The following is a 23,193-nucleotide window of genomic DNA, read 5'->3' on the forward strand; positions in this document are numbered from 1 at the left end:
GTGTGTGTGTGTGTGAATACACTTCAGATTTAATTTAACAATTAAATCTTTAGATACAACAACCTGCTTAATGTTTAGCGTGTTTGACTTCAGGATAAATATATAGGTAGCTGTACAGGTTTGTCGAGCATGAAACAGTGTCCTTGTGTGCCCACATATGTTTTGATTACTTATTATCTTCTTCACTATTATCCAGATTATATTCACTCGCTCCCGAAGAACCTCCTGAGCTCTTGCCGTATCTAAATGAAGATGGAGATACATTGATAAGCTTTAAGTCTTATATTGCTTACAACATGCTTGGATTGAACTTCAACACTATGAATATATTTCACGGGAAGCATAGAAATATTTTGAATTGATCTCTAATCTTACATAGTTTTTATGCAAAGATTGCTTTGGGTGAGGTAGCAATTTAGATGTTGATGCAGATCTTTTAGATGTAGATCTTTTAGGCATAGCATAACTTATTTTTCTTCTGTTTTGCTTAATGTTTTGTTCTACACCCAATGTACATTGAATAGCTGGTGAGAATAAGAACACTTGATAGACTGTGGATGGTTTGATGGATGAATGAATGAATGAATGACTGAATTTCAATCTCCAACCTACCCTAATATGCCTGGTATACATATAACTGCAATGTTTAGGTCAATTTTCATAGCTTACCTGTAAAATAAATAAATAAATAAATAAATAGAGTTTACCGCAAAACTCAGTTTACCTCATTTTACCTCAAAACTCAGTTTACCTCAAAACATTTTGAGGTAAACTGAGTTTTGAGGTAAACTACCTCGCTCACTCCGTGTCATATAAAACAAAACAGGTGACTAGTTTCAAACCATATATTGAGAAACACTTTTCTGACAGTTTCTGACTTTGAAACACTTTGTAATGATATTACTAGTTTTGAGGGCATGGACACAAGGTGTGTAGGTGTGTGTGTGTGTGTGTGTGTGTGTGTGTGTGTGTGTGTGTGTGTGTGTGTGTGTGTGTGTGTGTGTGTGTGTGTGTGTGTGTGTGTGTGTGTTCAGTAAAGCTAAAGGGCGGCAGTGGAGCTAGTCGAGCTGCTTGGATAATGGTAAGTTTTACCATTTCTAAAGGTCCTCACAAATTGTCAGCCAGAAAACTGGATCACATTTTATAAACATTTATTCACTTTTGTTAAATACGTCTTTTTCGCCAGCCTGTTATATATTTTGAGGCCGTTTTGAGCGTCATTATCACTAACTACGTATTAGTTAGCTTAGCATGTCTACTCATCTATCTGGGTCTTGTAGCTAGACGTAAACTTAGCTATTATATTTAGATTTTGTTTTTATTTCTAATAAAGTGGTCAGCTGCGATCCTGCTAGAAGTGTTAGATATTTGTAGCTCTGTGTGAGTTTTTGTTGAATGTAACATGATAGTTAGCCAGTTAGCAAGCTAAGAATGTTGGCTAGCTCATAATGTATGTAAGTGAGAGAAGTTTATTTTGCTTACTTTTTTTCTGTAATGAGGTCGCATTGACTTACCAAAAAAACGTGGCTCGTTAACCCAAGCTGTCAACCATATAACTGTATAATAAAGTTAAAGCCTAAATTATGAGGTGCAATATTTTGGTGACACTTTCTTAAAAATTCCGCCTCCTCTAATATGATTGGCTGCTGCATCAACCTCATAAACACAGTGACAGCGTCCAATTGGAGCACGAACTCGGAGTAAGGACTGGAGACCAATCATAGTGCCACAAGCGGGATTTCCCGGAAGAAGAGTGAGGGGAAAATAGAATGTCGAAGCTAAGATACAGAGAGAGACAGACAGTCAGTCAGTCAGTCAGAAAAATCTCATCTCGTTTATTTATCTTCCGTTTTTTTTTTTTTAATTAATTTTGTTGAAGGAATCGTTCAGCATTAAGACTAATATGATTCCGGAAGAAGAGTGGGGGGAAAATAGAATGGTATCGAAGGTAAGGTATTGATAGATAGATAGACAGACAGACAGTCAGTCAGAAAGACAGACAGTCAGTCAGAAAGACAGACAGTCAGTCAGAAAGACAGACAGTCAGTCAGAAAGACAGACAGTCAGACAGAAAGACAGACAGTCAGAAAGACAGACAGACAGTCAGTCAGAAAGACAGACAGTCAGTCAGAAAGACAGACAGAAAGACAGACAGTCAGAAAGACAGACAGACTGACAGTCAGTCAGAAAGACTGACAGACAGTCAGACAGACAGACAGACAGACTGACAGTCAGTCAGAAAGACTGACAGACAGACAGACAGACTGACAGAAAGACAGACAGACAGACAGACAGACTGACAGACAGTCAGAAAGACAGACTGACAGACAGTCAGAAAGACAGACAGACTGACAGACAGTCAGAAAGACAGACAGACAGACAGCTGTCTGTATGGACTGAGGAATTAATGGGAGGGATCTGAAGATCCAGCCACAGCAAGTGTTTATGTATTCCTGGTATGTGTGGGTTTTAATTGAATTCCCAAGTATTGTATCTGCTGGTTTAATCAACATCCAGAATAAGTCTTATTATTTTAAATGAATTTTGTTGAAGGAATTGTTCATATCAGCATTAAGACTAATATAATCAGTAATGCCTTCTTGTCTATTATAAAGCAATTGTATATTCAGGACTTTAGGCAGGAAGTGGTTTCCTCTGGACAGTGTGGATATTTAACTTGATATATATATATCGGTCTTGGGTTTGAGTCTCAGAAGGGGTTATGCACTTCTTAGGTCCACATGGATTGCTTCTAGGTGTGAATGTGTTTGTGCATGATACAGATAAACTGCCATCCCATCTGTATGTGTTCATGCCTCTTGTTTCTTAGTAGAGCTGCTGAACCTCAAGCAGTTACTGAAATTGAGTGAGTGTGTGAAAATATCAATAATTAACAAATAATAACACACTCGCAGGCAAAAAAATGTGGCATAACATTGTAGATTTCTCAGTGGGAACTACCTTCAGCATCTTATCTTCAGTACTGTTTCTTACACCACTTAGAGGGATGAATCGGCTAATTTAAACGGACTTGGACTCACCTCAGATTTAATTGACTTAATATGCCTTGGTCTTAGTGAAGAGATTGTAAAAAAGAATGTTCTGGTTGCCTTTTCTTTTTGCTTGCACAAAATTTGACCAGAAATATTTTTTTTATTGCCATGATGCCATAAAGCCAGGAATGATGCCAGCTAGCTGTGAATCGAATTAATTAAAAACAGTTGCTGACTTTGACTGATTAATAAATCTTTTATTTATTTATTTATTTATTTATTTTTCTTGCCACCAACAAACTTGAAAAATAGAAAAAAATGATTAAAAAAAAATAAAAAAAAATGATTTTTTTTGTGATGAGTTTTTGTAAGTACGACACTATGTAAAGTCGTATATTTAGTAAAGAATAGGGCCTCATGTTTTATTGCAAATGCGACTGGAAAATTGTCAATACTTAAATTAAACTAATATATTGCAGATGATATTTATTTGTATTAAAAAGATAATATAGAGAAAATAGAGATTGAACCGCTTTGTCACTAGAGCCACATTTATTCTTTGGCCAAATAACAGTCATGGAGTATTGTGTGTGCCCAGTAAAACTAGTGGTTACACAATTATATGCCTAGATATATTGCCCAGAATTATTTTAAAGGGTGTGTGACTTGCATTTGGACTCGATCTTGCTTTGTCTATGTCCCCTTTAACATCTGGATTTGACTCAATCTTGGCTAAACCTTGGGGCATGTGGTAGCCTAGTGGTTAAGGTGTTGGGCTACCAATCAGAGGGTTGTGAGTTCAATCCCAGGTCCACCAAGTTGCCACTCGTGTATGTATGCCAAATCCTGTAAATGTAAACCTAGTCTTGACAATAGTCTATATTACAACCTGGTAAAACATTTCAGGCAAATCCACAGCATGTGTATTAAGACCATTTCTTTTTCTAGTTCCCTTATGTGTTAAAGTTTTAGTGTGAGTTTATTTATCAAAGCACAATCACCATCATGTGACTTTATTGCAGCTTCTGTCAGCTGCCTGTAAACATGAGAAGTGTAGATGAAGCTATTAATAGTCAGAGGGTTTACACATCACCGAGCATAGTGGATAAAACTCCAGCTGCTCTTATTTACTTGGATGATTAAACATGGAGGTTCATTTTGTATCAAAGGACAGCATGGAAACGGAGATGTTCCTAATATTGGGCACATGGATGTATTTTCCAAAATATGTAGCAATACACAAAGAATATGAGGAGTATGTTTAATATAATGAGGATCTTTTAATGTTAAAACTTGTTGGATAGAATAATTTAGGTAATTACTTATTGCCCAATGTATCATGCTAGTAGCATTTAAACCTTTGTGTGTTTATTTCTTTAAAGGTCATCTGGCGAAGCTGGTGAATTCAGCACGCGTATCTGATCTGCCCACCATGGAGTGCTTGTGAACCGTTGACATTTTCTATATGTGGAAGGCAGAAAGGAGCGAAGATAAGCAGGCCAGTGACGAGACAATGTCGTCTAACAGGAACCCACACGGGCTCAAACAGATTGGGCTGGACCAGATCTGGGATGACCTGCGGGCAGGGATTCAACAGGTGTATACACGACAGAGCATGGCCAGGTCCCGCTACATGCAGCTCTACACGTATCCTACATGAGTTACTACCAAGGAGATATACTGTGTGCTGAAATATGAGAACTGTCATAATATTACTATAATATATAAACATACCATGTATAATGTTAATAATATTAAGCAGACCATGTCACATGTTGTGAAGTGATGATGCCGTTGTCAGTGTAAGGGCGTGACCTTAAATACTGCTGGTGTCACTGTGTGTATTCCAGGAATCTTTCAAGATGGCATCAGCAGTATCTGAGGACACGCCCTTGAGAGCCTTTACATTTAATTTAATGTAATGTTATTTGCTTTGCTTTATTTCATTTTATTTTACTTTACTCCACTTTACTTTACTTTACTTCTCTTTACTTTGCCTGACCTTACTTTACTTTACTCAGCTTTGCTTTACTTTACTTTAGTTTACTTTACTTTGTTTGCTTTGCTTTACTTCACCTTACTTCACTTTACTTTAATTCACTTTACTTCACTTCACTTTAATTTACCTTACTTCATTTTACTTTTCTTTAGTTCTCTTTACCTCACTTTGCCCTGCTTTACCTCACTTTACCTCACTTTGCTTTGCTTTACTTTACTTAATTTTACTTTACCTCGCTTTACCTCACTTTGCTTTGCTTTACTTTACTTAATTTTACTTTACCTCGCTTTAACTCACTTTGCTTTGCTTTACTTTACTTTATTTTACTTTGCTTTATTTCTCTTTACCTCACTTTACCTCGCGTTACCTCACTTTGCTTTGCTTTACTTTGCTTTATTTAGCTTGACCTTATTTTACCTTGCTTTACTTCACTTCATGTCATGTTAGAATGTAGATGTTTATAGAGGTTTCATGTTGTAATGATTAGCACAATGGAACCTGACTCGGAGGCTACAGAGTGAAATCAGTGTATTAGCCAGTCTTTGTTGGGCCAGGACTTTCCCCTCAATGTGCCCCTGCCTTACAAAACTTTTGGGGGATGTGGTAGACTAGTGGTTAAGGTGCTCGACTACTGATTGGAAGTTTATGAGTTTGAATCCCAGACCCATCAAGCTGTCACCACTGGGCCCCTGAGCAAGGCCCCAATTGTCAGTTGATGAGATGAGGTAAAATGTAAATTGCCCTGAATAAGGGCATCTGCAAAATGTTGAATATACGGGTAAGTGCTGCTGTTACATTTGGGCTGTTAGAGACTGGAGACTTATTCTGGATGCAGAATACAGCTGTCGATCAAACCAGCAGATACAATACTTGGAATTCAATTAAAACCCACACATACCAGGAATATCATAAACACTTGCTGTGGCTGGATCTTCAGATCCCTCCCATTAATTCCTCATTCTGTACAGCAGCATGTTCTCAGTCTTCAGAGTTTCAGAGACTGAGAGAAGTACAACACCAGATTCACAGACATTAGGTACAGCAGTATAGAGGCAATACGTCCTGTAGAGATCTGGGTATCAGATTTCAGCTTTAGATATCATATTCACACACAATGAAAGGCTTGGTTAGAATGGCCTTATTTGTACGAGTAGGTGGCATAACCAGTGAAGAGGGCATAACCCCTACGCCTCGCTCTGTCCTTCCACTCCTCAAACCCAACACTGAACCGCATTGTATTGTATCGTATTTCTATTGTACTTTATACGCTTGTTGAAAATGTACTCAAATAAGGGAGTTCAAATGCAATTAGTGGCATTTCAAGAAATGTTTGCAGATCTTTAAGCCATCTTCTCTGTAGTTTCCTTAACATTGTCATCAGACATGTTTACAATTACTGTACCAGTGTCCATCAGTCAAACCAGGTGAGGGGTGCAGGCCTTCCCTCCGCCAAACCCTCCAAGAAATCTCCCACTCCAGGAGGAGCACAGTTTGTTGGACTTGAACTGTACAAAAGGCTAAAGGAGTTTCTAAAGAGCTATTTAACAAATCTTTTGAAGGTAAAGTACCTGCATTAACCCCATGTTCTCACAAGCGCGGGATAGCGAAGGCGATCGATTTGCCATGCATGACACGCAGCTACGATTTCTCGACAAACGATATTTGAACTGACAAATAGAATGATGCAATAAAGCGAAATCTCCAAACCACTGGCTCAGTCCTCAATACTGTGTTTGGTCCTACGTTATAAATATGCTTTCGTATTATTCTGTCATATATAATATCTTGTTAAATGTTTATAAAGACATTATAAAGAAAATAAAACAGCTAACTGCTACTTCTTGCCTGCTTGAATATCTTATTCAGTTTGCTTGCTTTGTGAACCTTAGGCGTTATTTGTAAATCAAACCTTAATGCATTTTACACAAACCTTGCATGTATTAATCCTATAGCAGGCTGCAGGCTACTGGAACACACAGTATACATCCATTCCTGTGTTGGAGAGATATAAAGGAGTTTGTCTATGTGTGTGTTAGGACGGGGAAGATCTGATGGACGAGAGCGTACTGAAGTTTTACACGCAGCAGTGGGAGGACTACCGTTTCTCCAGTAAAGTGTTAAATGGGATTTGTTCCTACCTCAACAGACACTGGGTACGCCGGGAGTGCGACGAAGGGCGGAAAGGAATTTACGAAATCTATTCGGTAAGATGTTCATTTGTCTGCTTCAATGTTAAGCGACACGCCCTGCATTCACTGCACAAGGCAGAGGTCATGCCCATGTTGTCACTGGTGGGTGTGTTCATCCGGCTCTTTTCTTGCAGCAACACAAATATTCTACTACCGTATTTATACGTATTGTCATGTTCCTTTTTGTTTCTTCTCTTTTTTTTTTTTGGTTATCCTGTTTTTGCACACTTTAAAACGCTTTATGGCATCTATCGTTTACATGTAAAAACTAAGAATCATCCAACCAAATATGTCTAAGCACTTTGTTCACAAAAAAAATAAATCACTAAAACAATCGTTTTAATTTCCTTCGCCAGCTCGCCTTGGTCACGTGGAGAGAGTGTTTATTCAGACCTCTAAATAAACAGGTGGGTTTTTTGTTTGTTTTTTCTACACACATCTTTTAATACATATCCCTTTTTCTATATATGGAGATAGATATTTTGTATAGTGCTGTTTTTTACTCTCTTCACACAAGGTGACGAATGCTGTATTGAAACTCATCGAGCGAGAACGAAACGGCGAGACTATTAACACCAGGCTGATCAGTGGAGTTGTACAGTCCTATGGTGGGTTTCAGCTTGATAGACTTTACTATTTTTTGGGGGGAAAGAAAACATAGAAATTGTGTAACTGATGAAATGCATTGTACAGTTAAAGCAAATGCATCTGCCGTATACGTCACTTTACTTCACATAATGTCAAGTTAGAATGAGATGTTTATACTAATACATGTATTTACAGCACTTAGATTTGAGATTATGGCATGAACCCTGTAGTGTGTTCTATTTTGCCGCACATCATTCTTCATGCATCGCTCAACCCAAACAGTTTCATTGTTAATATTAGATTGTAGACCCCTTAATTTTAATCGCCACTAAATATCCACATAAGAACGATACACATCCCTTTGCTCTGTAAGTCACAACACATATAATGTAATGTAATATAAGGCATTATACTTCTGTTTGTCTCTCAGTTGAACTGGGCCTGAATGAGGACGATGCCTTTGCTAAAGGACCCACGTTATCCGTATACAAAGAGTACTTTGAGAGCCAGTTCTTGGCTGATACGGAACGCTTCTACACACGAGAAAGCACAGAGTTTCTCCAACAAAACCCTGTAACCGAATACATGAAAAAGGTGGGTTATCAGCGATCCTACCGGAATTTGAACCCTTGAGTGCGAATCTTTCTTTTCTCTTCTGAGTGGGTCATTTAAAATGTAATGTAATTAAAGGAGGAATACGGAGTCAAAATTGAAAAAAAAGAAAAAGAAAGAAAGAAACTATAAATTTATTTAATTGAAATATGACAGATAATAAATTCAGACATCATACTCAAGAGCAAAATCAGTATTTAAACTGAGTCCAAAGCAGACCCGATGATGGAGGGCTGGATTTAATGTCTTTTTTTTCCGTGTGGGTGTTTTTATGTATGCAGGCAGAAGCACGACTTTTAGAGGAGCAGCGGCGGGTTCAGGTTTACCTTCACGAGAGCACACAAGACGAGCTGGCTCGCAAGTGTGAACAGGTTCTCATAGAGAAACACCTGGAGATTTTCCACACAGAGTTCCAGAACCTTCTGGATGCCGACAAGAACGAAGGTGATCGGTCTCTCCGAGTTAATTAAATGTTTTTTCCACTTTTTGCTGACACCAGTGATTTAGTTTTTACTCCAAACACAAGTCAATACACATTAGACGAATCTGCATACCTGTAGATTTTTTTAAACCTGTAACTACATGCAATAGATTACATACTCATTGGTTAAAATCTGGATGTAGTGAGATTTTCTGTCTCCAGACTTAAGGTCTGATTTGTACTCGCATGTATCCTGCATGGTGAAACCCCAGCATACGTACTGACTGCAGCCTAAAACAGTGTATTGGTGTAGAAGTAAAATAATGACAAGTATAAATAATCACTTTAATAAATGATAAAAAAAAAAAAGTGCAGAAAAATACCCTTTTTTTGGGTATTCACATTTTATTTATTTACCAAAATGATGGGAAAGAAGAGTACGGAGAAGGGAAGGAGCTGCTCATGATCCAAAACATATCGTCTCATCTTATAATGCATCCATGTATGGTTGCCATTAGAATTTGGTTCCCTTGTATTTATTAATAATGTGACCGCTGACAAAAGCATGAATTCTGAAGTGTATAGAGATGCAAATTATCTGCTCAGTTTCAGTCAAATGCTCTACACCCATTGGAGGCATCTTATGGTGCAGATGGACCTTAGTACCTTAGGCGTACTTTGTAAGTGACCTAAGGACACACTTTGAAAGCGACCCAAGACACAGACTGTAGACATAGACATAGACTGTTCTACATTGGCCAAGTCAATCACCTGAGCTGAATCTAACGAGAAAAAAAAATCCTATACCGTTCAGGCAATTTAGATAAAATATATCAGTCATTCTTTAATTTCAGATAAAGTAACAATAACTTTATCAGTGTTAAAATATTGATGGACCTCTTTGTATCTGTCCTGTTTCCCTGGAACTTTTGTGTACTTCATATTGCAATTTTTTTTTTTATTTTTTTTTTTTCCCCCTGCAATGCAGATCTGGGTCGAATGTACAACCTTGTCTCACGCATCACAGATGGTTTGGGGGAGCTGAAGAAACTCTTGGAGACGCACATTCACAACCAAGGCCTGGCAGCCATAGAGAAGTGTGGAGACTCGGCTCTCAACGTAAGACGGCAAAGTCCGATTAAAACCCGAGATTTGTTTCCGATGTATTTCCGAACGATTTCTGCATGACACTATCGGCCGAGGCGAGGTCCGTCTGTCGGCATACAAATATCTCTATCTTTATTAACCTTCATTTGAAAACAGGATGCTTCAGGAACAGGATGTTCCTCAGTGTTGTAATATAGCTTACACAATTTGTTAAGCACAGATTACACGCTTTTACCTCAGAGCAGTTCAGCGACATAAACATATGATGATTTATGATTTATAGATCTTTAGCTGAGTAGGTAAGTATAGGCATGGACGGCGCTCCACATCATCTGTATTGAAATAATTTAATAGATAGTGTAAAATTGCTTACATAAGTATTTACCACCCCACTCGTCCCACATTGTATAGAACAACAACCTGGAACTGAAATGGACTTAACTGAGCTTATATGTCATGTATCTACGCACAATTATCTGCACACGAGTTCCAGTTCAATGCTACAACATGTGGAAAAGTCGAGAGGAGGTGGGAATCGGAAATGATTACAAGACACAGTAAATCACATCCTTCTGAAACGGCAGAGTTAATTACAGCCTCCACACACCAACCCTAACATCCTGCCTTTTGTGGAACCGAAGCCATTCATTTCGAATTATAAAACTGAAAAAACTTTCTTTTACTTGCAGGATCCTAAAATGTACGTACAGACAATATTAGACGTGCACAAGAAGTACAATGCATTAGTGATGTCAGCGTTCAATAATGATGCTGGCTTCGTGGCTGCTCTGGATAAGGTTTGTATTCTGTCATGCTTTACTTTTAGGTTTATGGAGTTTGAACTCCAAGTCAAGGCAAAATCTGTCCCTTTCTTTAGGCTTGTGGGCGATTCATCAACAATAACGCCATTACAAAGATGGCTCAGTCCTCCAGCAAATCTCCAGAACTGCTGGCCAGATACTGTGACTCCTTACTGAAGAAGAGGTGAATAAATACCTGCATCAGTGTTCTCTTCAAATTTACTGTAGTGAGCTACAAAGGTTTAGTCGGAGAAAGGCCGAAGGTCCCATGAACCATAGCTAGGACGTCTGTGATTTTAAAAAAAAATGTATAATTAATTTGGTTTATGAAAACCCACCCATTTAATTAATTTTATTATCGTCGTCTTCTATTTATTAGCCTATTTATCCGGACCTCAATCATTTAAAAACAACTACGACTATAAATGTGTTGTGTTCTTTTTTTTTTTTTTTTTTTTTAATATTATTACACATGTGAATAAGAGCCTCCTGGTGGTCCAGAGGCAGGATCCCGCTCTCTCGTTGCCGCAGCCCGGGTTCGACTCCCAGACAGGGAGCTAATCCAGCCACTGAAGAGCTAACTCTCAGTGCCGCCCCCAAGCCTGGGCAAAATGGGAGGGTTGCGTCAGGAAGGGCATCCTGCGTAAAACCTGTGTCAGATCAGATATGCAGACAAGATGATCTTCTGTTGCGACCCCAAGCAGGAAAGAACAACGACAATAGCAACACGTGAATAATGAGCCTAAAGTTTAAATAGTGTTAATCTGTTTTGTTTGGTTTTTTTTGAGGGGGAATTCATGCGATTTAATGTACAAGATCCTGCTCTTAGAGCCTTTTGTGTTACAAGATCTGTCCTACAATATGTTAGAAAATAGGTTTGATAAATGCTTTTTATTTTAAATTACAGAGACATTCTAAATCCCTTACACCACCTCCCCAACACACGCACACACACACACACACACACACACAGGTGACTTATTGTGGACTTTAGAATGAATATGCTACTTTAAATAGAATTTGTATACTCTAATATTAAGTTGTTGTTATTCTTATATTTAGCTCAAAGAACCCCGAGGAAGCGGAGCTGGAGGACACGCTCAACCAAGTGGTTAGTCTCACATGCATCACAACATGAATCTTAGAGCGACAAAATGACACAGATGTCTAAGGTTAGCTATTTTGTTCTATAATGTAAGACTATCGATGCAGTTTCAGCGTATGTGAGTTTAATATCCGACAGCCCACTTCAACATACGTGAGATAAACGTAGATAAATAAATCTTGTCTCCCGTCTAAACGTTTTATGGCTCTTGCAGCTAGGGCTAGGTGATATAATGATATTTAATAATATCGATATCTTAATGTTTTAAATTTAATTACAGACTGAAATCGGCAAATTTGATGTTAAAATCTGTATGAGAAATTACTCATTTAAAGTAAAAAGGTAAAAAAAAAAGATAATTTTTTTTTTTTTTTTTTTTTTTTTAAAAGAATAATTTATGTAACATTACTGCATAGTTCGCAGACTATAAGCAAGCCTATAAAGATCATGTATCGTAGAAATGTTTTGTGGTATGATTTTATTTACTTGTTTGTTTGTTTATTTATTCGTTCATTTGTTTGTTTCTTTGTTTGTAGAACAATTCTAATGTACATTGAAGAAGAAAAAAAAGAAAAAAACAATATTTCAAATGCTTCCTTTTACAGATGGTGGTTTTTAAATACATTGAAGATAAGGATGTTTTCCAAAAATTCTATGCCAAGATGTTGGCTAAGAGGCTGGTTCACCAGAACAGTGCCAGCGATGATGCCGAGGCCAGCATGATCTCCAAATTAAAGGTTTATATTATAGCAAACTTCAAAACAAAAGCTTCCAAGGAATTTGTTTGCATTCATTCTGGGTCTTGTTTCTGCAGCAAGCATGTGGTTTTGAGTACACTTCCAAACTCCAGCGCATGTTCCAGGACATCGGTGTTAGCAAGGACTTGAACGAGCAGTTTAAACAACACCTTTCCAACTCCGAGCCTTTGGACTGTAAGTACATTTCCTGGTGGGAATCGTGCTGCTTTTCTATCCTGTTGTACACTTCCTGTTTGTATGGCGCTGATGATTTAATGTCTCGTTTTCTCACATCACTCTGGTTCTTGTCTGGTGTCTGTCTCTCTTTCCCCTCAGTGGATTTTAGCATTCAGGTTCTCAGCTCAGGATCCTGGCCTTTCCAGCAGTCATGCACCTTTGCATTGCCTTCAGAGGTAAGACTTTCCGCAAGCCGTGAACACGTTCAAGTACTGAACAATATCACTGTAAACGATATATACAGTATACGGATAAACGAATAACGTAAATATTCACGTTCAGGCTTGCAAAGATCGATCACTATTTCAATAGTGGGAGGGCAGATGATAAAGTCATTATCTAGTCCATGAGAAAATACTAAACTCCAGTCTGATATCCAATCTTGACTTGTTGCCTGGAAACATTATTGACTACGCTAAAAACTAGTAGCTAACGTGATATAATATCATTATGGCCAGCTAGCTTGCGTTTACATTTATGCCCTTTTCCAGAGCGACGTACAAAAGTGTTTTGAAATCTCTATCACTGAATACATCCATACTGATTTACTAGGTTACCGACTTCGTACCTATACCATCAACCCAAAGCTCTGTTTATTATTATTATTTTTTTTTTTTAAATATATACATAAAACAAACAGGGGGAAATAAGTGCTAGTGGAAGCGTTTCAGGAAGAGGTAGGTCTTCCCCTGTCGTTTGATGATGACCAGTGACCCAGATGTTCGGATATCTAGGGGATGTTCATCTCACCACCTCGGTGCCAGAACAGCTGTATACCTTCCTCTTACCTCTAAGAGATGGTGGGACCAGTCGAGCAGTGCTAAAAAGAAATCAAGCAGTACTAGTTTGCTAGTTAAGGCTGAGCGAAATGAAGGAGGATTTGAATTCCCAAGGAAAGGACAACTGTTTAGCTCTAACTTTTATTCCGTTCAGCACGTTGTGCATACGACCTTCAAAAGTCACCAGTAATTGTGGGTATTTTGATTCATCTCAGTGACTCAGATCTTTTGATTCGGTTCACTGATTAGTTCTACGTCCCTTTCGTTAATCTACATCGTTATTTGGTGCCACGGTATGTCTTTTTTTTTAGATATTATTAGTAAGTCAAAGTTCAGTGCGTTCATTTAAAAACACCAAGAGACAAGTTTTGGTATAGTTTGATTGGTTAAAAATGATGTGTACGTCAAAAGAAAACATTTTTTACATATAGTTTTCAAGGCACAAAAAATAATAGTCATTAAAAAAACAGCCATCAGTCATTTTTACACATTTTTCTAAAGCAGATTTTGCTGTGAACATCACAACAGCAACACGGAAGTCTTGACAAACATCATCAGTGAGTCAGCAGATCCTCGTTCATTCACCTACTTCGTTCATTTCATTCACAAAAGCCAGTTTTTTTTTAAGAAGCAGTAGATTTAAGACTCTTGCTCAGACTTAAAGTACAGGTCATATTTGTTCAATAATCCAACCATTGACATGCTCCTTCACGGCCTACACTCTGCTGCAGACTTTAAAATGCAGGAAAATTGAGTCAATATGTGGAAGTGAAAAAGAACGATTGAATTATTTCCAAAACACAGATTCCTTAACAAACAAATCACCACTTTTTTCCCAGGCCACTTTTCAACTCTTTAGACTGAGATTTTTTTTTCTTCCGGTCCTCACATCCGATGCACAGTCGTTTTTGTTTTTTTTTTTAGTTCGATGGCTACTTCTCAGTCCGGTCCTGTGACCCAGTTGCTTTTCCGTAGAGAGGAGGTCACATCACGTGAAAGCAGCTCGAAATCATATTGCATTTTTACTGCAGTGGCTTTCAGTCTTCCCTAAATTGGGTTGAAATACTCAGCTGTACAGTGTTGTCTCAGGACAATATGCATCCTCGCTTCAATATACATTTGTATACTAGAATATACAACCAAGTTCTAAAACAATTCCGGCTTCTCAGATCATCCTTTTTTCTTCTTCTTCTCAGCTGGAGCGCAGTTACCAAAGATTCACAGCTTTCTATGCCAGCAGACACAGTGGGCGCAAACTGACGTGGCTCTACCATCTATCCAAGGGCGAGCTCGTCACCAACTGTTTCAAGAACAGATACACTCTGCAGGTCAGACGCATTTGTCAAGAGCGACTTACATTTTCTTTCATTTTATACGACTGAGCAATTGAGGGTTAAGGCAGCAATTGAGGGTTAAGTGGCAGATTGGTGGAACTGGGATTCGGACTCACAACCTTCTAAGCGGTGCTCCAGCACCTTAACCACTAAGCTACCACATCCTCCCCATTACAGTGCCGTATCTCGCTAGCAGCTCACTGCTTTTTTTTTTTTTTCCCCTTAAAAGTGAATACAATTCCCTATTGCACTGCATTTCACTTGGCATTGCACTCATACTACACCACACATGCAATCATTGCTTAGTCGTACCCTAAGAGAACAAATCCCACTCAGTACTGTGGTTAATAATAAAAAACTCAATAGATTTGGCTATATTCAAGATCCTGTCGTTTAATAGGGTGTCATTTTGCAGTATTTTCTAATCTAAATAAACAACTGATAGACACTGATTTTAATCCAAGATTTTTTGCATCAGATGTGTTTGTATTATGTAGTTCTATATGAACTAGTACTCATACAGATGTGTTTATATTATGTAGTTCTATATGATCTAGTACTTATACAGATGTGTTTATTATGTAGTTCTATATGAACTAGTACTCATACAGATGTGTTTATATTATGTAGTTCTATATGATCTAGTACTTATACAGATGTGTTTATTATGTAGTTCTATATGAACTAGTACTTATACAGATGTGTTCTGATTTGTATTTCTTTTTAGGCATCCACCTTCCAGATGTCCATTCTGCTGCAGTTTAACACGGAGAACAGCTACACCGTTCAACAGTTGGCTGACAGCACTCAGATTAAAGTAGTGAGTAGGAAAACCTTACATCAAGTCAAGTCAAGAAGCTTTTATTGTCATTTCAACCGTATATAGCTGATGCAGTACACAGCGACATTGAAACATCGTTTCTCCAGGACCACGGCACAACACAGAACGACATAAATCTACATAAAACAACCCAGAGCTAAGGACTAAAGTCCTAGCAACATAAAGTACAACTTGTGCAACCTTTTGATTCATCGACCAAGTGTATAGTTTTATTCTATAGAAAAGAAAAGCGAAAAACTGTTTATGATGAAATGATAATTTTGCAGGAAAGAAGTAAAATGTTACACGGGGTTCGTAAAAAAGGTGCTCGATTTGGCTTTTTAAAATTGAAGTACTGGAAAACCTGGAAAAAATCCCTGCTGCCTAAAAAGAGCTTGAATTATAAAATGTCAAATTCAAAATCACTTTAAAAAATATTTACAATGGAACCTCAGCATAGGAACGCCATCCTTTATGAATTTTTGCCTTAATATAATAATAATAATAATAAGAAGAAGAAGAAGAAGAAGAAGAAGCTTTATTTTCTATAGCACCTTTAAAAGTACATCTCAAAGCGCTTTACAAAAGCAAATAAAACAACAAAAATACACCACAAAATATAAAGATTAAAATTAAAGCAACAAAAATATACTATAAACTAATTAAATTCTACCAATTTTTCAATTAAAAGCTACCATAAAAAATGAGTTTTAAGCTGAGATTTAAAAAGTGGCAAGATATTTTGCTTGCCTTATCTCAGTTGGTAAAGAATTTCCAAAGTTTTGGAGCTAGTGAAGAGAAAGCCCTATCTCCCATCGGTCGTAAACGAGTTGAGGGAACAGTTAAAAGACCAGTTTCAGAAGAACGAAGGTCACGAGATGGAATATAATGAATTAAAAGCTAAGTCAGATATTGAGGAGCCAACCCGTGTAAGGCCTTGTAGGTAAGCATCAAAATCTTAAAATCGAACCTAAACCCTAAAAATCAACCCTAACCCTAACGGGGAGCCAGTGCAAGGACTCCAAAACGGGAGTAATATGATCTCTTAACTTTGTTCTAGTTAGAATTCTAGCAGCCGAATTTTGCACTACCTGCAATTTGTTTAAGGTAGCTTTTGACACCCCAGCCAACAAGGCATTACAGTAATCGATACGGGAAAAGGTGTTGATCAGTGTCTCGGCAACAGAAAACGACAGCATTGGATGCAATCTGGCAATATTTCTGAGATTAAAGAAAGAAGTTTTAACCTTAAGAATTGAACTTTTGCAGGACATTTGCATCGGCACACGGAGCATTTTATACACACTGAATGAACCGGATGCCGTCTAAGTCACGTGTAGGTCCGTTAGCCTTTACATCTTGTTTGGTCATTGGAAAGCCGAGAGAAATGCCTGTTTATTTCGTATTTTACTCCATTACACGTTTCTAAATGTTTTGATTGTTTTTATATGAAAAAATATGATCATAGTGTTGGAAATTGATTATACCGGTAATATTTTCCGCTAGCTGGAACAAATAATCTATATGAAAATTCGTTTTGCAGTACAAATATTCACCTTCAGAACCAATTCAGTTTCTATGCCAAGGTTCCACTGGATTTTCAATACAAATACAATTCTTTCACGCGAATGATGACACGTCACTGTTAGCCCCTCCCCTTCCTCCTGCCTATGGGGTCAGAATTGTTTCGCTATTCTGAATAAATACACTATGATCCACAAATAAATATAAAGAGTTTCACAAATATTTTTACAAATTTCACAAAAAGAAATGAAATTCACAAATAAATAAAAGATAGATCGTGCCACGATTGGTAAGCGCCACGAGACCGTTGTCCGATTGGCTGGAGTAGACGGTGGGCGGAGTCCACCTATTTGTGGATTCTTGTGCACCTCTTGACGTTAGAAATGTTTCAAATCCACAAATGCACAGAATGCGATTCACAAATGAGCAGGAAGCAATTCGCAAAATAAATACAATTTATAAATATTTTTTTTATTTGCAAATCCCATTTTATTTATTTGTGAATTTCATTTCTTTTTGTGTGGGAGCACGGTGGCTTAGTGGGTAGCACGTTCGCCTCACACCTCCAGGGTCGGGGTTCGATTCCCGCCTCCGGCTTGTGTGTGTGTGGAGTTTGCATGTTCTCCCCGTGCCTCGGGGGTTTCCTCCGGGTACTCCGGTTTCCTCCCCCGGTCCAAAGACATGCATGGTAGGTTGATAGGCATCTCTGGAAAATTGTCTGTAGTGTGTGAGAGAATGAGAGTGTGTGTGTGCCCTGCGATGGGTTGGCACTCCATCAAGGGTGTATCCTGCCTTGATGCCCGATGACGCCTGGGATAGGCACAGGCTCCCCGTGACCCGAGTAGTTCGGATAAAGCGGTAGAAAATGAATGAATTTCTTTTTGTGAAATTTGTAAAAATATTTGTGAAACTCTATATTTATTTGTGGATCATAGTGTATTTATTCAGAATAACGAAACAATTCTGACCCCATACCTGCCAGACATTTTGACAGACCTGACTCCTGTATCTCACCAATACACTGACGACGTACAGTAGAAAATGCACAAAAGGCTTCCAGAAACACGGACTTCTCGAAGACACGACGTGATCATGGCCACCGTTTTAACCCTTATGTTCAGGTTAAATTCACCTGGGACATTATTGTGTTTTTAGAAGCAAAAGAAAACCATCATCTTTTATCTCAATCCCAAACCATATAATTCATGCATCGTCTTTCGTTTTTGTGATAAAATGATTCTTTGTGTACCAAAATATTCTGTCATACAGACCTTGGTGGCATTGAAATGGAATAATGTTTTAATTATTGTTTATTATTTTGAACTGATTTACCAAATACAGGTCTACAGGTCGTCTATCATTTCATCACGAAGTATCTGTCCGAACCCTGCTTCCGACGTCGAGCCTGTTATTTACTTCACGTTCTACGTTTTTAATACATTTGTGTTTGTGTTATTTATTTAACAGGACATTTTGGTTCAGGTTTTGCAAATCCTGTTGAAGTCCAAGTTGCTGGTGAGTAGTCAAGTGTTCATTCCTACTTTTCATATAAAAACGTTTTTTACACACACACGAGCATCTAAGAAGCCGACGCAGACGCTGTTTACATTTCTCACAGGTTTTGGAGGACGAGAATGCAAACGTAGATGAAATGGACTTTAAGCCTGATACAGTCATAAAGCTTTTCCTGGGATACAAAAAGTACGTCTGTTATTTATTGTCTGATATTGTTTATATATATATACATACAGTATGTGTGTCTAGACTGCTACCTTTAAATGATATACTTCATATAAGCATAAAAGCCTTTGTTAGCTTGAGGCCACAGAAATTGTATCTTCTGTCCGTGGTTACAGCAAGAAGTTGCGGGTCAACATCAACGTGCCAATGAAGACGGAGCAGAAACAAGAGCAGGAGACAACACACAAAAACATCGAAGAAGACAGAAAGCTGCTCATACAGGTGAGGAGAGACGGTGAGGAGAGGCAGTGCGTGCTGACGCATTTAATATCTTTCCACCTTGAAGCAGTTCCCATGTTCGTACATGTAGCCAAGTGGGATTTGTTGACAGGTGGAAAGAGTCACCCGGGTGAGTCGGCTGCAATCGTAACACAACCTGGTTAAACGTGCGGTTTCCTTTCTGAGTCCGGTACTTCTCAAGGTTACTTCCACGCATCATCTCAAGGAGTTTTTCCTTGCCGCAGTTGCCTCTTACTTGCTAATTAGGGAAATTAGTTAGAGATATACAGTACCTTAATTTTAAACGTTAACATTTTAATTCTGTTTCTATACTTCTGTAAAGCTGCTTTGAGACAATGTGAATTGTTAAAAGCGCTATACGAATAAATTGACTTGAATTATAGCAGTGTGTTGGGTAAAAAATAAAATAAAGTGCCGGATAAAATGGAATCGTTTGTATCCTAACCTTAAAAAGGAATTCAGGAATGTTTAAAGTGAGCCAGTTTACAACGTTGTGCTGTATTCGTATTCTTCCTGATATAAATGGGCGGCCGTGCGCATGTTGGCAACACACTGGGACGTTACTAGAGGAATATAATGTCTTCACTCTTCACTCCAGTAATGTTCTGTTACTGACAAATCCATAAGAGAAACCGAAGAGACAGCAGACATTGGACTTAAAGATCCAGCATACAGTGTAGATCATAGCCCAGTTGCAGCAAACACTTTGCTCGGCTCATATTGACCAGATGTCAGCGTGAGGAAAAAGCTTGAGAAGATGATGTTTAAACAGTGTACAGATGAGGAGGTAAAAGAGCTGGATAGACTAAAGCACATGTGTCAATTACAAGGCCAAACACGGGCCGCCATGACTTTTAATTAGGCCTGTTAACATATTCTGGTCATCATTGTAACGTGGCCCGTGCTCTGTTTAAATATACATCTGTGACAATTACAACATTGAGACGCAGGTGGCGCTGTCACGCTTCACTCAACTCAGAGAATAAGTGAATAACTGTAAACAACGTAAATGCTATCTGAGGTGGGCCAGGTGACTAGCACAATGTCTGAATAAAGAAAAGTGGACAGTGAATATCTGCAATTCCAGCCAAGATGGGAAACGGTATTTCTTCTGTGAGTACAAAGAAAAGCCAATGTGTCTCATACGTCAAGAGGCACTTGCGGTTTTTAAAGAGTATATAAGGAGGCATTTTGAAACAAAACATGATCAGTATGGAAGCATGAATATATCCCGCCTCACAGACCAGTGGCTATGGCAAAGGACATTAGTCCTAAAAGAGATGAGATTGTTTCTGAGAAAAGATGCTGGTAAGAGTTAAAAATGCCTAATTTCTTATGTCTGTTTACTTCAACTGCACATTTCACACCTGTAAATGTGTACATACAATTTCTTCTATACTGCATATGACATCCTGTTACACTGTGGAGATTATGTCACTAAAACAAATTCCTCGCAGGTGTAAACATGCCTGGCAATAAAGCTGATTCTGATTCTGATTCTGATGTTTGGCATGTACTGTAAACCCACATAAAACATCATTTGTTGCCATGCGGTAGTTATCTATCAATCATTTGTTGATCAAACAGTTTTCTGAAATTGAAATTTTTTGACTATTAATTTAATGACTATTTTAATCTACTGTTTTTAAGGAAGCTACTGATTTAAAGTACTGTATTAAGTACTGATTTAAAGTACTGTTCTAAAGTAGGCTACTGTTTTAAAGTACTGTTTGTCTTAAAGTAGGCTACTGAAGTACTGTTTTATGCAGTTATGCTGATCTGAGACCTTACTTCTTGTTTTGATTAACCCTGTGCTGTGACACAGATGTTGTCTAAATGTGTTCTAAATCTAAATTAGATTTAAAACCTTTTGTAATCAATAAGGTTTAATGAACATTGAGTTTTTTAATACAGGCATTAATACACTATTTCTTTAATAAATAAAAAATTCTCTAAATACATGTCCGGCCCCTGATTTTATTCACAATCCTCGGCATGGCCCTTACAGAGTTTGGATTTGACACCCCTGGACTTTAGTCCATTTTGGCATTAAAGAGGTAGCCAGAGGTGTTACCACCATTGAGGCAGACGATCAGCATCGTGGGTTCTGTATGAAACGTGACCAAAAAAAAACAACAACTCCGGATCCCAACAAATGACAAAATATCTTCAGTGGATGTTTCTTTAGGACTAAATTCTTTTTGTTACAGAAAATAAATGATAATGTACTTTTCATTTTCAACACCTTTGCTGTTGCCATGGTTACTGTAAACAACTGCTACATGGATTATAAGTACAATTCCAAGAAGTCATTCAGTTTTTTGATGGTCGGTCTCTCTCTCTCTATGTCTGTCTGTCTGTCTGTCTGTCTGTCTAGGCTGCTATCGTCAGAATCATGAAGATGAGGAAGGTCCTGAAGCACCAGCAGCTCCTTGCAGAAGTCCTAAATCAGTTGTCATCACGCTTCAAACCTCGAGTCCCCGTCATCAAGGTAAACCGCTACAACTGAATTGGTTCTGAAGGCGAATATTTGTACTGCAAAATTGAACACACTTCCTCTGAAATAAAAAAGGCTTTATCTGAGCAATCGTGTACTGACGTCGAGCACGTTTGTCTTCCAGAAATGCATCGATATTTTGATAGAGAAGGAATATCTGGAGCGTGTCGATGGCGAGAAGGACACCTACAGCTACCTGGCTTAAACACTTATTTCCGACTCAAACACCATTCCCGAAGCCTCTTGGCTTTCATTAAAAGGGATGTGCACATGGAACTGGAGACTGGAGCTCCTGTTAAACCCAGCGGTCTAACAGTGCTGTTCTCCTCAAGTCTCCACTCAAGACGCTCAGGATCTCCATCGGCGTTCTCGTCTGTAAATAAGCCGCCGTACCTTTAGTGAGACCTGACCTGGCTTCAGAGTTGCATGTTTCTGTCTTTCATCTGAAATAAAAAACCTAGATAATTAATGTAATAATAAATGAATTTGGACTGACTTTAAAATGGATTATTATTACATTTAAGAACAATGATGAATTCTTGCGGCGCTTTATGAATATATTTGTTAAACCGGCCCTTGTAGAGTTGTGTAAGCAGCCTTTATCCGCTCCATCATTTGTATAGTGTGGTTTGTTTTATAAATGTCATGAATAAACTTTAAATTTTCTGTAAGTTGGACTAAGGGACACCTCGGATGGGGCACACAATCTCACACACACACACACACACACACACAGTCACAGTACTAACAATTTAGAGACGCCAAACATATTAAAGCACATGTCTTGGGGAGGAACCCAGAGATCCTGGAGGAGAACATTTAAATGAATTCATTTTAATTAGCACATTAACTGATTTGATTTTGGATTTTTTCCAAACTGTGTCAAAGTTCAGATCAAGGCCAAATATCAAAAAATAGAGCAAAGTATATTTATGGATATTTCCGGTATGCAAATTAATAACAAGACAGACATCAAATTCTACTTTCTGCTACTTTCATTACAAAAATAAAAATCTGGAAAAACACCTTCATGTTCGTGAAGGTTTCCTTTTTGGGAATTAAAAAATTAGGTCCGTGACATAAATGTGAAAAATACACATCTCGAAGAAACTATAACCATCTCCCTGATTACATCTTTCGAAATCCATTTACAGTATATGGAGCAGCACAATGCGATTTGTTACTATAGTATTTTCTCATGACCTAGCTATTAAGTGGGACAAATAGTTGATGTTGATCTCAGACAATAAATCTGCAAAGTCTCTTCTTAAATTAAGTTTTTAGGATATTTTGAGATTTTTGTTAAAACAAAATAATCCCCAAATGAGGCACATAATGTCTCATGTTGAAGATATAACGCATTCATGTGTTATCATACAATTCAGAGATGTGTTTAATAATAAGAAGAATTAACAATAATAAATGAATATAGCAGATTTGCTCATTTTAGGGTTTTTTTATTACTTTTAAC

The 23,193-nt window shown here is 38.0% G+C and overlaps 1 protein-coding gene across 4 annotated transcripts; it reads left to right on the forward strand.

The window, feature by feature from the left end:
- Positions 1-935: 935 nt before the first annotated feature.
- On the forward strand, positions 936-22,393 carry cul1b (cullin 1b). Of its 4 annotated transcripts, none has more exons than XM_027173603.2 (23): positions 936-1,081; positions 4,376-4,640; positions 6,374-6,551; positions 7,029-7,196; positions 7,538-7,588; positions 7,699-7,789; positions 8,200-8,363; positions 8,663-8,825; positions 9,791-9,921; positions 10,599-10,706; positions 10,787-10,893; positions 11,193-11,438; positions 11,772-11,820; positions 12,420-12,551; positions 12,629-12,746; positions 12,888-12,964; positions 14,764-14,895; positions 15,629-15,721; positions 18,713-18,760; positions 18,864-18,946; positions 19,102-19,207; positions 21,603-21,716; positions 21,847-22,393. In XM_027173603.2, exons 2-23 carry the CDS (start codon positions 4,459-4,461, stop codon positions 21,925-21,927), a joined length of 2,622 nt encoding a protein of 873 aa, XP_027029404.1. In that variant the 5' UTR covers positions 936-1,081; positions 4,376-4,458; the 3' UTR covers positions 21,928-22,393. The 4 variants fall into 4 exon arrangements, with proteins under 4 accessions (XP_027029404.1, XP_027029422.1, XP_027029410.1 ...); XM_027173609.2 differs by lacking the exon at positions 936-1,081 and adding an exon at positions 1,785-1,948; XM_027173613.2 differs by lacking the exon at positions 936-1,081 and adding an exon at positions 2,307-2,456.
- The last annotated feature ends 800 nt before the right edge of the window (positions 22,394-23,193 follow it).

Source organism: Tachysurus fulvidraco, chromosome 25, assembly GCF_022655615.1.
Source record: "Tachysurus fulvidraco isolate hzauxx_2018 chromosome 25, HZAU_PFXX_2.0, whole genome shotgun sequence".
NCBI classification, from domain to species: Eukaryota; Metazoa; Chordata; class Actinopteri; order Siluriformes; family Bagridae; genus Tachysurus; species Tachysurus fulvidraco.

Bases quoted from the DNA above. Each gene is read 5' to 3' on its own strand.
- cul1b (XM_027173603.2), top strand. From the start codon at position 4,459: ATGTGGAAGGCAGAAAGGAGCGAAGATAAGCAGGCCAGTGACGAGACA. The intron at 7,589-7,698 runs GTGGGTTTTTTG...TCTTCACACAAG, and splicing joins TCAGACCTCTAAATAAACAG to GTGACGAATGCTGTATTGAA. The intron at 21,717-21,846 runs GTAAACCGCTAC...TTTGTCTTCCAG, and splicing joins CTCGAGTCCCCGTCATCAAG to AAATGCATCGATATTTTGAT.